Raw genomic sequence first — 16,421 nt, 5'->3', positions numbered from 1 at the left:
GGAATCTCCTTTAAAAATAAAGAAACGCGTATTCTCGGAAAATCCAGTGAAAAAGGGGGGGGTGAAAAATTCAAAAATTAATTGACTTTATTGTATGAGAATACATACATCTAATAAAAACTGAACTTGTTACTGACGTGAAAATTGGTATTTTGATCTTTAAAAACAAAGAAGAACGCGTTTTGTGGGGGAAACAATTTTGGGGGGCGGGAGTGGAAAGGAGTTGAATTCCTTTCATGAGGACACATAAATCAATAACGGAAGAAGTTAGAGTCGTGATAATTGCTATTTAGAAGATCCTTTACTATTAAAGAAACAAGTATTTTTTTTCCGGAAAATTCGCTTAAGGGGGGGGGGGGGAGAAGTGTGAAAGGAAGTGAAGAAAGCGAGTTATTTTTATGGGGATAACTTATATCTCAAAACTGAAGGTAATAGACGTGAACATTGGGGTTTGGAATCTCATTTAAACATAAAGAAACACTCCTTCTTTTAATTTTTTCGGGGGAGGGGGGTGGTAAATAAACTTAACGACGGTGGGGTGTAAAAGGAGGTGATACCAATTGATTTTGCTGTTCATAATGTACTTATAAGGAGCCTCCGTTGCTCAGGCGGCAGCGCGCCGGCCTCTTACAGCTGGGTTCCGTGGTTCAAATCCCGGTCACTCCATGTGACATTCGTGCTGGACAAAACGGAGGCGGGACAGGTTTTTCTCCGGATACTTCGGTTTTCCCTGTCATCATTCATTCCAGCAACACTGTCCAATATTTCATTTCATTTGTCATTCATCGATCATTGCCCCAGAGGAGTGCTTCGGCAGCCGGCACAGTTCCTATTGTCGCCGCTAGATGGGGCTTTATTCATTCCATTCTTGACCCTGTCGACTGACTGGAAACAGGCTGTATATTTTCGATGTACTTATTCTGATCATAAACCGATCCATTTTAATCTTTCCTGGGTTCGTTTTCAACAGCCAACTTTTCCTTCGGAGAACGTTCTTATATTACAGTAGATTCTCCTGGCATATGAATAAAAATTTAAACACATTTGAAATAAACGATAGGAATGAGATTGACCGTCCAATTGTTCACGTCTATAATAAGGTCAATAATGCACGGAAGTATGTCATTCGTATCGCCAGAAATCCCGCACACTTGCCTACGCGCGACAATGGTGCTGGTCACATTCTCAACAATGACAATGGCACAGATGTAATTTACCGCCAAGTAGAGGTCTTGCATCTTGCTGTGGGGTCCAGAACATCTATAACAATAATAATAATAATAATAATAATAATAATAATAATAATAATAATAATAATAAAGATTTGTGATGCAGGAGAAGTGCCATCCGATTTTGGGTAGTGTTGTTACACCTATTTCCAAGAATGTAGATGCCGACAAGTGTGAAAACCACCGCATCATACCATTAGTTTAGTATCTCACGCCTACAAAATGTTAACACGTATTATTCACAGGAGAATGGAAAGACGAGTTGAAACTTTTTTTTTTTTTGCTAGCGGCTTTACGTCGCACCGACACAGATAGGTCTTATGGCGACGATGGGATAGGAAAGGCCTAGGAGTAGGAAGGAAGCGGCCGTGCCTTAATTAAGGTACAGCCCCAGCATTTGCCTGGTGTGAAAATGGGAAACCACGGAAAACCATCTTCAGGGCTGCCGATAGTGGGATTCGAACCTACTATCTCCCGGATGCAAGTTCACAGCCGCGCGCCTCTACGCGCACGGCCAACTCGCCCGGTCGAGTTGAAACTGAGTTGGGAGAAGATCAACTTGGTTTCAGAAGAAATGCAGCAACACGTGAAGCTATCCTGACTTTACGTCCGATCTTAAGAGGACCGAATGAAGGACAAGCCAACGTAAGTGGCGTTCGTAGATCTAGAAAAGGCATTCGGTAACGCTGAATGGACCAAGCTAATGGACCAAGCTATTTGAGATTCTGAAGGTGATGTGGATCAGATACTGAGAAAGAAGAATTATCTACAATAGGTACAAAAATCAGTCTGCAGTGGTAAGAATCGAGAGCTTTGAAAAAAGAAGCAGCAATCCAGAAAAGAGCGAGGCAAGGCTGCAGTTTGTTTATATAGAAAAGGCCGTAAAGAAAATCAAAGAGGAATTTGGAAAGGGAATCACAACCAAAGGAAAGGAAATTAAAACCTTGAGATTTGCCGATGACATTATTTTATGCGAGTCTGCAGAAGATCTGGATAAGTTGCTGAATGATATGGGCAGAATCTTGAGGATGGAGTACAAGATGAAAAATAAATCAAAAACGAAGGTAATGAAGTGCAGTTGAACGAAGTCAGGTGATGCAGGAAATATTAGACGGAGAAGAAGTCTAATTAATAATGTTATTGGCTTTACGTTTTATGGTTTTCGGAGACGCCGAGATGCCCAAATGTGATCACGCGGGAGTTCTTTTATGTGCCAGTAAATCTACCGACACGAGACTGACGTATTTGTGTACCTTCAAATACCACCCGACTGAGTCAGGTTCGAACCTGCCTAGTTGGGGTCTGAAGGCCAGCGCCTCAAACGTCTTAGCCACTCAGCCCAACGAAATGAAGTCTTTAAGGAAGTAGATGAATACTGTAAATTGGTTAATAAAATAACTAACGATGGCAGAAGTAAGAAGGACATAAAATGCAGACGAGCACAAGCAAGGAAGGCCTTTCTTAAGAAATGAAATTTGCTCACTTCGAACGTTGATATAAGAATAAGATAATATATTTGAAGACTTTCGTCTACAGCGTGGCACTGTATGGAAGTTGAACATGGACGATAACTAGCTGAGGAAGAAAGAAAATAGAAGCTTCTAAAATGTGGTGTTACAGAAGAATGCTGAAGGTGAGATGGGTAGATCGAATCACGAATGAAGAGATACTGAATCGAATAGATCAATTTGGCTAAATATGACGGAAAAGAGAGATAGAATGATATATCTTAAGACTCCCAAGGATTGTTCAGTTGATTTTTGAGGGAAGTGTAGGCGGTATGAACGGTAGGGGTAGACCAAGGTATGAATATGACAAGCCTTGCTCGGTACAGAATGATGTGTTACAGCGGCCACTTTCAGCAACAACCAGCACAACAGAACTCTGAAACCCGGGCGCGCCCTTAACCGCGCAGCCGTGAGCATGCAAACGGCAGATAGTGGGTTCGAATCCCACTGTGGCGGGCTGAGTGGCTCAGACGGTTGAGGCGCTGGCCTTCTGACCCCATATTGGCAGTTTCGATCCTGGCTCAGTCCGGTGGTATTTGGAGGTGCTCAAATACATCAGCCTCATGACGGTAGATTTACTGGCACGTAAAAGAACTCCCGCGGGACTAAATTTCGGCACCTCGGCTTCTCCGAAAACCATAAAAATGTAGTTAGTGGGACGTATAGCCATAAACATTATTATCCCACTCTCGGCAGCCCTGAATGTATTTCCGTGGTTTCCCATTTTCGCACCAGGCAAATGCTGGGGCTGTACCTTAATTAAGGCCACTGCCTCTTCCTTCCCATTCCTAGGCCTTTCCTATCCCATCATCCCGTAAGACCTATCTGTGACAGTGCGACATAAAACAAATTGTAAAAAAAATCCCTGAAAACAGTGACTTTCCAGTTTGGAGGTCTCCTCTGAACTGTACTATTAGTATAGATATATTAAATATCCAATGATCATAACATAGGAGATTACCGGGCGAGTTGGCCGTGCGCGTAGAGGCGCGCGGCTGTGAGCTTGCATCCGGGAGATAGTAGGTTCGAATCCCACTATCGGCAGCCCTGAAAATGGTTTTCCGTGGTTTCCCATTTTCACACCAGGCAAATGCTGGGGCTGTACCTTAATTAAGGCCACGGCCGCTTCCTTCCAACTCCTAGGCCTTTCCTATCCCATCGTCGCCATAAGACCTATCTGTGTCGGTGCGACGTAAAGCCCCTAGCAAAAAAAAAAAAACATAGGAGATTGTTTTATCTCGTCGGGCTGAATAGCTCAGACGGTAGCGTGCTCGCCTTCTGAGCTCAAATTGGCGAGATCAATCCAGGCTCAAACACGTCAGCCTCGTGTAGGTAGATTTATTGGCACATAAAAACTCCTGCAGGACAAAATTTCGTCACCTCCGAAAATCGTAAAGGTAGTTAGGAGGACGAAAATCCAACTATATTATTATTTACTTTATCTCCGGCTGTGTGCTTAATGCCCCTCTACTGCTATAGGTTTTGAGACACATTACTATGCCAGAACTTTGCCTTCAGAAGTGTTCTCGAACAGTATTCAGCTGAGACATAAAATTCTCACTAAGCACTCAGAGACATGAAAATTTTGTTGTACTATTCAGGTCATAGACACAGATTTCTCGCACATGAGCACAATTATACGCCAACCGACTACGTTGGGATTCGACCATGCAATATTCAGCATAAACACGAGGCTCTAATCAATTATGTCGCGCAGACAATCAGAAATTTTACCCCTTGCCTGGTTAGTACGGAATACCTAGCGAGCAGCCACTACTGAGTTCCGAATGGTAATCGCAACACAACCCCCAACAGCTTCTACACCACGAGCTACCGCCTGCACGCCATTTAGCTCACACGCACAGTCAATTTCGTGATTGGGAAAATTTTGCTCTCTGCCAACTGGTTTGAGAAGGCTGCCTCCGGACATTTAACAAGTCTTCGAGTATATCTCCACATACTCCGTAAAAATCTGAAAAGTTTCCAGAAATCATAGACATGCATTTCTTTACTGGAGCTAGTTACTGGGTTCATTGCCTCGCCAATGGTTTTGGAGGCCAGTATTCGGCTGAAACATAAAATTGTCACTCAGCACTCTGAAGATGAAAATTGTGTTTAACTACTCCGGTCATTTGTAAGAATGCCACAACTTCGTATCTATTAAGCAGTCATTACAGTAAGTCAAACACGAGAACAACACCGACGATGGTGATCTAATAGCTTGTTCGGATTAAGAGATCCAGGTCGTTCACAAAGGAGCCACTATAATTTGAGCAACTTACTTTAGTACCGCCGGGCTGAGTAGCTCGGGCAGTAGAGCGCTTGCCTTACGAGCTCAAGCGGGCAGGTTCGAGCCTGACTCAGTCTGGTGGTATTTGAAGATGCTCAAATACGTCAGCCTCATGTCGGTAGATTTACCGGCACGTTAAAGAACTCCTGCGGGACAAAATTCCGGCTACTCGGCGTCTCGAAAAGACATTAGTTGGTCGGACGTAGAACCAATAACATAGTACGGTATTAATAAGTTTCTGTTGTTACTGGAGAGCTTAGAGTATTCCATATCCGCATTAAGTTAATGTAGTCATCCTAAACGGATGAACTGTTCGTGCTTGCTAGAAATATGTAAATCTCCCAACATTCCGTAGATTATCGCGTGGTGTTCGCTCTCCAAGGGAACAGGAGTTGCCAATATGTGATGTTAACTCCTGACCCATGGAGCCTAGCCGAGAAACACCACACTATCAATCCTTTTCGAAAAAAGCCCAGATCGGCAATACTCTCCCGAGGAAGTTATTCTACAAGCGAATAAATGCACAGGTGTTAATTGGCAACTTGATAAGTTGGTGAACAGTTTACCACGGACGTCGAGTCAAGGATAAGCCATAACTTTATTTTTTGAAATGAAAATTTCTGTTACTACTGTCATGCTAAGCAAACAAAAGACTTTATATAGAGTACATACCCTTGAATATTTAAAACAGGCAATGCCGACCTCAGGAAGTTCGGAAAAGGCTAGGACGAACAAGAATTGAAGGTGTTAAACGAAGTCCCTTGAGGTCTAATAAATGCTGAATTACGTACGGTAATAAATTACTGGTAATGATAGCGGTCGTACGCGTGACTGATGTGCATAGGAAGGCACACTGCTGGCCAAAATCTAAATAATTCACAAGTTCAAATCTGACGGAACATTTTGCAATAAGGATTCTGCAAAGAGAAGCAACCATTGAATCATATTTAAACCTTTTCTTCTCTTCTAAAAGAGTCATCTAAAAGTGGCTGGCCATGTTTAAAAAGAATCTGTATTCTTTTTTTCTTGTTTTACGTATCACCGAGACAGGTAGGTCTTATGGCGACGACGAGATAGGAAAGGTCTAGGAGTGGGAAGGAAGTGGCCGTGGCCTTAGTTAAGGTACAGCCCCAGCATTTGCCAGGCGTGAAAATGGAAATCCACGGAAAACCATCTTCGGGCCTGTCAACATTGGGGTTCGAACTCACTGTCTCCAGGATGCAAATCGGTTATTCAGAACAATTTATCAGAAGAATGTACCCTGACACAAATCACACAATATCTTGACAGTTTCACAAACACACGTGCATGCAGAAACATGAAACTGATGACGGCGATGCCCATAACACATAAATAAAGATCAATTAGGAGTGTTTCCTTAAAACGGAATTCCGTCACTTCAGACATCCAATCGGGTCTTTTCAAACACAAAACGCGCCGTAAAGTTTCAATTTGCACCGCTAAAAGAAGTCCTCCTATACCTTAGTAAAAGAGTAGTATTGCAATGAAAATTATTCCACCCAATTATTCATTACTATCTCTACCTCTTCATAATCAATATCAGATACGAAATTTCAAGATTCTGGTCCCGTGGCCATCCGGAGACTTACGAAAGGAGACTTTCCCCATAGGCGAAAAGTAGGAACAACACAACATGCAGACCCAACACATTAGCTAATGAGTAATGACAAAGCAGACACACGCATACGAACTGTGATAATGGAGTCTTGCTACCTGCGGACTGGCGGAGAAAGGAGAGGCTGTATCCCTTCCTCAGGGGGTACATATCCCCATCCCGGTGGCGCGGTGCCCTCCTGCAGCTCGCTAACAAACCGCATCTTCCACAAGTCACAATCACTCAAGAACACGACCTTCAACACGGACGACTAGTTCAACACTACCAGCTTGAGCTGCGGCTGTGGCCAGCGAGTGAGAGCCATCTCGCGGTCACTACTCACACCACACCACAGGCTACTTACCTACCCGCTTCGGCCTTTAATATGTAATGGTCGCTGTTACATGTAGCAATCTGACTCCTATCCGAAAACGTACTACTGCACTGTGGACAGCTACCTGTTATTTTAAGAGGCGAAAATGTACGAAGTTACGCCTCAAGTTCAATGTTTCTAGCGCTGTATTTCCCAACAAAAAAAATGTTAATATTACGCACAGCTGACAAGAATTCAGTAATACACGTTTCTAAGACCGTGTAAGCATGTATGTATGTATGTATGTATGTATGTATGTATGTATGTATGTATAACAGGACATAATTTTATTTTAAATTTTATCGTCATTTAAGCTTACCTTTTACACTCAGCCCATCAAGTTAATATCTATACCTATGTATAAAACATGTCCTGACTGATTCATCATCACCGAGCCAAAACTAATGACGCAAAGAAATGAAATTTTGAGGATACATTTATATTACAATGTAGGTGCTAGCTAAGGGAGGATTTTTGGATATTCCGTCGCTAAGGGGGTGAAAGGGGGGGGGTGAATTTTTAATAATAATAATAATAATAATAATAATAATAATAATAATAATAATAATAATAATAATCACACCATCTCAAAAGTGAAGTTTAGAGGAGAGATTTCAGAGGCCTTTGAAATACGGACAGGAGTTAGGCAAGGAGATGGTCTCTCGCCTCTGTTGTTCAACTGCGTTCTTGAGAACGTGATCCGTGAATGGCGCAGAGAAATGGGTTATGAAGGAGTCGAAAGCGGAGTCAGACTAGGCCACAAATACAAGAACCTATCAATTGACTGTCTAGCATTTGCAGATGATCTCGCGGTTTTTGCTGATTCCTTGGATGTGGCCACGAAGCAGATCAACCAGCTTCAAACACAAGCTGCAAAGGCGGGCCTCCAAATCTCCTTTGAGAAAACGAAATTCATTACAAACATCAAACTGGCGCCAAGTGAGCTAGAAGGGACTCACGGAAAAGTCAAGCGAGTTGAAAAATTTAAGTATCTTGGTGAATGGATAGAACCTAACTTGTCCGAAAAAGAAGCCTTTTCTTCACGCATGAATAAAATGGAAATGGCTTACCATCTGACTAAAAATGCCTATAACAAAAGATCTATATCTCTGAATGCAAAAATCAAACACTATTGCACTGTTATCCGGCCAGAGGCTCTATATGTTGCGGAATGTCTCGCCATGAAAAAAAAGGCATGTTGGAGAAATTGGAGGCCAAGGAAAGAAGGATTTTGAGAAAAATCTTAGGTCCAGTCAAAGACAACGGCGAGTTTAGGAGACGGCACAACCAGGAGTTGTACTCGCATGTGGAGAAAATAACTGATGTGATGCGAAAAAGGAGGATTACTTTTTATGGACACATGGCCTGAATGAATTCAACACGGTTAACCAACCGCATTTTCACTTTCCTCCAAGAGAAAAAGGTAAAGGGGACATGGTTCAGTGAGGTTCAGAAAGATCTGCAGGAGATTGGGATCTCATTTGAAGATATCCAGGAGCGTGTCCCACTTAAGAAAAAACTCCAAGAACATCAGAGTTTCCTACCAAAGCCGAAGATGAAAACTGGAAAGGCATGGACGGAAGAACGAAAGGAGCAACACCGTATACGAATGAAGGAGTACTGGACCAACATTAAAGCTCAAGAGAAACAGTTGAAATGACGTGGTCCTTAGTTGGCCGAAACGAAACAATAATAATAATAATAATAATAATAATAATAATAATAATAATAATAATAATGTTATTTGCTTTACGTCCCACTAACTACTTTTTAAGGTCCTCGGAGACGCCGAGGTGCCGGAATTTAGCCCCGCAGGAGTTCGTTTACGTGCCAGTAAATCCACCGACACGGGGCTGTCGTATTTGAGCACCTTCAAATACCACCGGACTGAGCCAGGATCGAACCTGCCAAGTTGGGGTTAGAAGGCCAGCGCTTTAACCGTCTGAGCCACTCAGCCCGGCGGGTGAATGTTTAAAATTAGTGCATCTATATCTCAAAATTTCAAAAGTTTACAGATGTAAAAAAATGGTATTTAGAATCTCCTTCAAAAATAAAGAGAATTTTTTTTTTTTGCTTTCGGAAAATTCCACTAGGAGGGGTGAAAAAGGGGGTGAATGCCCTTAATGAGGATACTTATATCTCAGAAACGGAAGGTATTACAGACCTTAAAATTTGTATTTAGACTCTCCTTTAAAAATAAAGAAACCTATTTTTTTTGTTTTTGGAAAATCCAATTAATGGGGGTTAAAAAGGAGAGACAAATGGGGTGAATTGTTAGAAAGAATATATCTACAGTATATCTCAGAAACGTAAAATGTAACAGGCGCAAAAATTGGTATTTGGAATCCCCTGTACAAGTGAAGAAACATAGGTGATTTGTTTTCGAAAACTCCACTTAAGGGGAACTAAAAAGGGGGTGAATCTTTAAAATGAGCATGTCTACAGTATATCTCTAAAACTTAACATGCTACAGAAGTGAAAAATGGTATTTTTTATCCCTATTAAAAATAAAGAAACATGTATTTTTTGTTTTCGGGAAAACAACTTGTGTTGGGGGTAAAATGACTGAAAATTGGGTTGACTGATACCTCAAAAACTGAAGATGTTACAGACGTGAAATGTAGTATTTGGAATCTTCTTTAAAATAAAGAAATACATATTTTTATTTTCGGAAATCCACTTTAGGGGGGGGGGGGGATTGAAAAATTAGTTGAATTATTTATATGAAGATAATATAATCTCCAAAACGAAAGATGTTGCAGACGTGAAAATTGGTGTTTGGAATCTGCTTTAAAAATAAAGAAACACGTATTCTTTTGATTTCGGAAAATCCAATGAAAGGGGAGGAGGGTGAAAGAATTGAAAAATTAATTGAATTAATTGTATGAGAATATTTACATCCAATAAAAACTGAAGTTGTTACAGACGTGAAAATTGGTATTCGGATATCCGTTAAAAACAAAGAAAAACGCATTTTGGTGGGAAAATCATCTTTTGGGGCGGGGTGAAAAGGAGATGAATGATCGGCTTCTTTTATGAACGGACCACGTTATGTATTGGAAGGCCTACTTAGTTCATTTGAATGTAGTTGTGGGATGTGTACTTCTTCAGGTTAAAAAAAAAAAACTCTGAATTATTACACCTAATGAGGATCATATTTATGAAATTTCTGTTCCTTTATTACAAAACTAGCAAGATACCCGTGCTTCGCTACGATATTAGGGCCTATACTGAAATTTATAATCGAATGCTTAACATTTTGTACATAATCCGCCAAACTTCGCGATCATTACTTCCAGCAATCGATTTCGTACTTCCCGGGCTAGCTCGAGGTATTCCACCCGGTCAGTCGGGTCCCTAAATCTTTGCCATCTTTCCTATAAGCATTTTTAATATGGATCAAATCCTTGGAGATCCGGCGTGGTGTCATCTTGGGTGCCTTGGCGGTACTGAACCCGCGGCCGGACTGCATTCATAGTCATTACCCGGCCAGGATCCGTTTCCAGCACGGTCCGCACATTTTGACGACGGTCCACAATATTATTATGGTGGGTGATATTAGTTGAATTTAGATTATTATTATTATTATTATTATTATTATTATTATTATTATTATTATTATTATTATTATTGATTTTCTGAACCCCGCAGCAAGATGTGATCGGGTTTCGTTCCTGGATGATGTTCGGAAGGCCACCGCTACTCGCACAATGCGTCGATCTTGACGTGCGTCTGTACTACGCGGACGTCCTTGAGCCTGGTCAACGGGTGTGGGAATGTTCCACAGTAGGGTTAGGCAGACCGGAACAGTCAGTTGTTCCGGAACATTAGGAGCTTGAGGTGGAGTGTTTCGGTACAGTGTGCCGGCACACTGGACTAACTGCGCAGTAGAGAGAACTTTGTGAGGCAAAATGACATGCTCCGCTTCATCGGGAAAGTGCTGCTGTACCGAACGTGTTGTGTCGTTATGGCCAGCATAAAGCTGCATGGAACGTGAAGGAACAGTCGGAACACTGAAATTCGTGCCCAATTATCACGTTTAAAGGCTGCTTTTAGGTTAAGATTTTTTCGGTCAATATGAAATACACATAACACGGTCACAATGGCAGTACAGGTGTTTAAAAGTAACTAATCCAAGGATATTTTTACCACCTGAATGTATCGGCCTGTATTGTGAGTAATTGGGGCCAGGATAAAACTTCACGGCACGTGAAAAAGCAGTTGGAACTCTGAAAAACGCACCTAAATATCATGTCTAAATTTTGTTTTTAGGATAAGAATGTTTTCATTCATTCCGAAATACACCTGTCACAATTACACTGGCAGTAGATGTGTTTACAAATGTCACAATGTTATTGTCACCAAATAAAAATATACTTGCACAGTTGAAGAAACATTCGTCAGTACTCTATTTACGCACATAATATTCAAGCGGAACACGAAAATAAAAATTAACCCATATAAGCAAAACAAGAATATAAAAATTAAACACTATATACAAGCGGAACAGGAGATCAAAGGTAAAACTATACAAGCAGAACATGAAAATAAAACAAACACAATATACAAGTAGAACACGAAAATAAAAACTGTGGTATGTTTAAGTTTGAAATGTCTGTCACTGTGCCGGTTGAAGATTCCTTTGCAGACAAAATAGAAGAACATAAATTGCATTTCATTCTATCCGGTTTTATTCTAGTAAAAAAGTCCTAAACAAGACTCCGATGCGACATTATGCAAAGTTTACAGTCTTTCGTACGGTTATATTACTAGGCTTCAATGAAAACACTCTTACAAAACAGCAGAAAACAAAACAGAAAACATTACGTTGTTCGCAAGTACTGAAGGCCAGTTGCCGGTGCAACGGAACTCACAGAACATAGAGAATGTGACAGAACACGGAACACTCCAGCAAGTGGCGGCACACAGCCGGTATCGACAGTCAGCTAGTAGGCGAAGGGCAGTGTATAGTGGCGCTTCTAACGTGACAGCGAGTCACTGTCTCGGTCTCGCTGGAGAATGTTTCGGAACAATTGACACTCTGTGTTCCGGAACAGCGGAACATAACCGTGCACCGGCAAAGTGTGCCGAAACAGGACAGTGGTATGGGAGAATGGTTATATATACAGAGCCTTGAAATCATAAAGCCATAATTCTGACCTTAGCCTAAATGGCTCCTGCCCGCAATTAATGGAAGGAAGGAACAAAGATCAATACGTCGATAGTTGTAGCAAGAGAAAATCCCTCATAATCCTGTGACTGTTGGGGGTCTGGTGCCAGGTGTCAGACATATTATATTATGTTAACAGATCTATCCGTTTCAATATCTTGGGTGTAGTATACTGTAGTTAACAATTTACACTATCTGCGGATAACCATTCAACACTCTACACTTCCGCAATTCCAATTACACGCAGGTTCGTATCATATGGTGCAAGTAGGGGAAAAAGATCTCTATAGGTCGACGCCCCGAGCAAATAGCATATTTTTTAAAGTGGGTAGTCTAATGTAATGGCTCATCAGGTTCGATATTTTTCCAATAGGAGGCATTTTCGTGTCACTCAGTTTAACAACATCGCTTCAAAGGTCGATGGCAACTCGCAAGGAAGATAGGTATTTGCTGCTTTCAGCACGCTATAGGCCTTCCTACTGCCACGTCGTTCTACCAGGATCTTAGGAAGGACACCGGAGTGAATGTGTCATGTCAGACAGTGCGAAATCATCTGAACGACGGACGACTCATTTCAAGTAGTGATGGGATATTCGATTTATTTGACTCCGTTCACGTTACTGAATCGATACAGTGATCCGATTCACGGTAGATTAGATTCACCGTTCCTATTACATCTGTGAAGTGTACACTGATAGAAAGCATCAACAGCATTCAATACCCGCTGCTGCCATCTGGTCTTCATTCTATGAACTGCTTTCCTATGCGTCATCCAGCTTTCAGATTCAGGTTTCTCCTGCAGCCACCTCTTCGCATCAAGTTTTGATGTTACAAAGCCTTTCCCCCTCCGTGACAAAAGTATACAGAATTAGATGAAATAATTATCTGTACACACAATCATCAATGGTCTGCATTTGGGGCCGACGCCCAGGTGGCAGATTTCCTATCAGCTGTTTGCTTAGTTGTTTCTTAAATGATTTCAAAGAACTTGGAAATTTTACTGTATTCACGGTTTTCTGATTCAACGTCTTTTTAGTTAAGTTACTGTGTCAGTCTGCTCACACACTGTCCACATACACCGGTGATCTCGTGATTCGATGATTAAAGTCCTGTGCAATGATGCGATGTACGAACTGAGAGAATACTGAGCGGTGCTTTCCAATATAATAAGACACATAATTTTGAGTGGTCATGAGCATGACTCATATTCATAGGGTAGGCTAGAGAGCTGATTTGAATTAATTGTCGATTGTCAATTAAGCTATAATACTAAGATTCATTAACCCAACAAATAGAATAACCTAACAGCCTAGCTACGTACTACCTGGTTTGGAATTATGTTTTGACTACTTTTTTACACTGTGCATACACTCAATAGCCAACACTAATATCAAATAGGCCTGTGTCAAAAGTTCCTCTGAAGATACATCAAAAGGCAGCTCGTGTGAGCTGAACTGCAACTCACAGCCCGTGGCATCAGGGACATTGGAAGCGTACTCTCTTTTCTGTTGTGGTCACCAAAATCTTGCACCCATACCACAGGGGCATTAGAGTCTGGAGACGATCAGGTGTGAGATCGAACGAGTCTTTCATCTTGGAGCACCATCATCAGTATCACGGGATTTCCTTCATGTGTTGGAGTGGGATCATGTTTGGTTGAAGGGTACCATGACTGCTCTGGTATAAAGAGGCAATACCCTCCAACTTGTAGTTACAGGATTTACTGCCACCGTGGAAGAGGGAAGACTTTGCACTAGTGGATGATAATACTGGTGCCCATCGAGCGAAAGAGGTCAATCAGTTCCTTGAGACGCTCGGCATACAGCGAGTGGTGTGGCTGGTGCACACTGCGGGCATGAACTGTGTTAAGCATGCATGGCGTAAATTGAACAGAACAACTGCCAACTGTCCCATTCCTTCGAACATTCAACAACTGACTGAAGCTGCTGTCCAAGATTAGGATAATCTGCCTCAAAAAAGTTGGATTCTTTGGTGCTTAGTATGCCTCGCCGTGTTCAGGCATGCCTCAGAGCCCGAGATGGTCAAACACGGTATTGATCTGCCACACAATAATTGATAATTTTCTGTTCAAAATCCCGTATCACCATCCTTGTGCTTTTCTGTTTTTTCTGCATAGCTGACTGAATGTTATTTTTCTCTGCATATACCCTTCGCAACGGATAATGTGCGTACATGCAAATCCAAACCAAAAAGTGCACTAAACCAGAATAGAATAACATCTCTGAGCGCTGTTGTCGAAGCCCCGATGGAGAAATTAATTATTTTTTGCTCGTAGTATTACTGACATGCAGCGACATCCACTGACCGTCTGGTGAATTCATGGCACATGGGCAAATAGCAGTGAACTTCAGAAGTTCAACTAAGCGATTGAACAGATCTGAGAATGAAGGAACTCGAACGGGACTCAATCCCGAAAATTTAACTTATTCCGAATTGTGAAAGCCTCAATTCTTCGACAGGTCTTCACAACTCGTACAGAGATGGCTTCTAATCAAATAATTAGAACCAGGTACTGTTTGATTACCACAAGAATATTTTAGTAAACCTCTATATGCCCCTGGACAAACCATATTTTCCAAGGATATTATTTAATATAGGAACATTAAAAAATAATACGGGTGAGGATAGTTGAGGGACTGTCCCACTGTATTTTCGTGGCAACGTCGCCCGGTGCAAGTATGACCGGATGAAATGAAAGACACGTTAGATAGTCGATTGAATACAATTTTATTTACAAGTGGCCAATGATGATTGAATTAAGAGACGAATGACAACTGTCACGCCAGTAAATATATGTTACCTGATTTTACCTTTAATGCTGTTATGTTATAGATATTATTTATTACGAACTAACTTAGCTGGCTGGTCGCCTAACAACACGGATGGCTAATTATATAACCCGAGCATATGTTTCAATAACCGCGTGGCCAACTTGCTCGGTGGTACCGTTATGTCGTGCGTAAGGTCATCTTCGATGATACATCATGGGTCGAAATTTACATTCAGATGTCGACATGAAACAAAATACATTCTCATATTTTCGACCCCGCGTGCATAACTTTGTCCGTAAGAATCGTAGGGAAACCGTTGTGATACAATCATCTCGGGCTCGGAAAGAGCGTTTTAATGGTACCTCGCAAGAGGGGTCGGACATGACATTTAAACGGCAGAAGTCCCCAATTTCCGGGATGAATGGTTCAGAAGGTAGAAGCGATGGCGGGTTCGATCGTGGCTCAGTCAGTTGGCATATGGAGGTGCTCGGATACTCCAGCCTCGAATTCGTAGATTTACCGGCACGTAAAGTACTCACGTGGGACAAAATTCTGGCAACTCGACGTCTCCGAAAATAGAAGAGAAGTTAGTGGGACGAAAAACAAATATCATTGTTATTCAAATCCCCAAATTTTCAAGACATGTTCAATACTCACAATCACGAATTCTCACACTGTAGGTGTATTAGCTATACTTCAATTGTGTATTTGTTAGCCTGTCTATTTGCGAACGAGAAGAGAATCTTTTAAATCGGTTGGCAAATTTACTCGCTACTGCACCCCGAATTGTAACAAGTGCACGTAATCGAGCGCTGAAAGCAACCAGTCTCCCGCGGGGAGAGATTGCAGAATCGCGCTAAATTTATTGTTGTGACATTTGTCTGAGGTCTTGAATCACCTAACGTTATCAGAATATCGAATGTGTCGCTTACAGCTTGCGAGAAACAGGCTAATTTTCGTAACGCAAATTTTCCGTGTATGCAGGCCTGCGGAGTGACACGTTGTCATGTCAGAAACTCCAAAAGATCACTTTCCTCAAAGTGAACACACAAAAATATTCTTGAGCTCCACAAAAGCCCTGACTTGAGACAGCATACAGCATAACTCCGTCCTGCTCCAGCACAGAGATTGGAGGCTGGCACATTGGCATGCTATTTTCCAGTTGGGCGACAAAGCGCACGACGATGTACAGTCTATACAATTCTCTTAACTACCATGAAAACTTTAAGAAATATAAAAATATATATGCATGTATTCAGGGTAATTAAACATCCCGGGAAGAAAAGAGAGAGGTTTCATGTTCATACTGAAACCATGCCCGAAATAAGTGGTAGTAGCATACATACTGCAGAATACATCATCATATTTGTACTTCATTACCACAGTCTAAGTCACTTTGGCAAATGGAATACTTCGCATGTTCAAGAAGAATGAGATGGTATGT

General features: G+C 41.6%; 1 protein-coding gene across 2 annotated transcripts in view; it reads right to left on the bottom strand.

Moving 5' to 3' along the window:
• LOC136863908 (hypoxia-inducible factor 1-alpha) overlaps nt 1–6,950 on the bottom strand; it is a 579,725-nt gene extending 572,775 nt beyond the window's left edge. The window contains exon 1 of one of the 2 annotated variants that reach the window (XM_067140321.2): nt 6,762–6,950. In XM_067140321.2, coding sequence (XP_066996422.2) covers nt 6,762–6,865 — 104 coding nt within the window. In that variant the 5' untranslated portion in view covers nt 6,866–6,950. Of the gene's footprint in view, nt 1–6,739 lie in introns of both variants that reach the window. The other variant, XM_067140322.2, reaches the window with a different exon arrangement.
• Between the last annotated feature and the right edge of the window lie 9,471 nt (nt 6,951–16,421).

Source organism: Anabrus simplex, chromosome 2 (genome assembly GCF_040414725.1).
Source record: "Anabrus simplex isolate iqAnaSimp1 chromosome 2, ASM4041472v1, whole genome shotgun sequence".
NCBI lineage: Eukaryota > Metazoa > Arthropoda > Insecta > Orthoptera > Tettigoniidae > Anabrus > Anabrus simplex.
The sequence above is the reverse complement of the archived record's forward strand: the minus strand, read 5'-3'. Positions and strand labels throughout refer to the sequence as shown.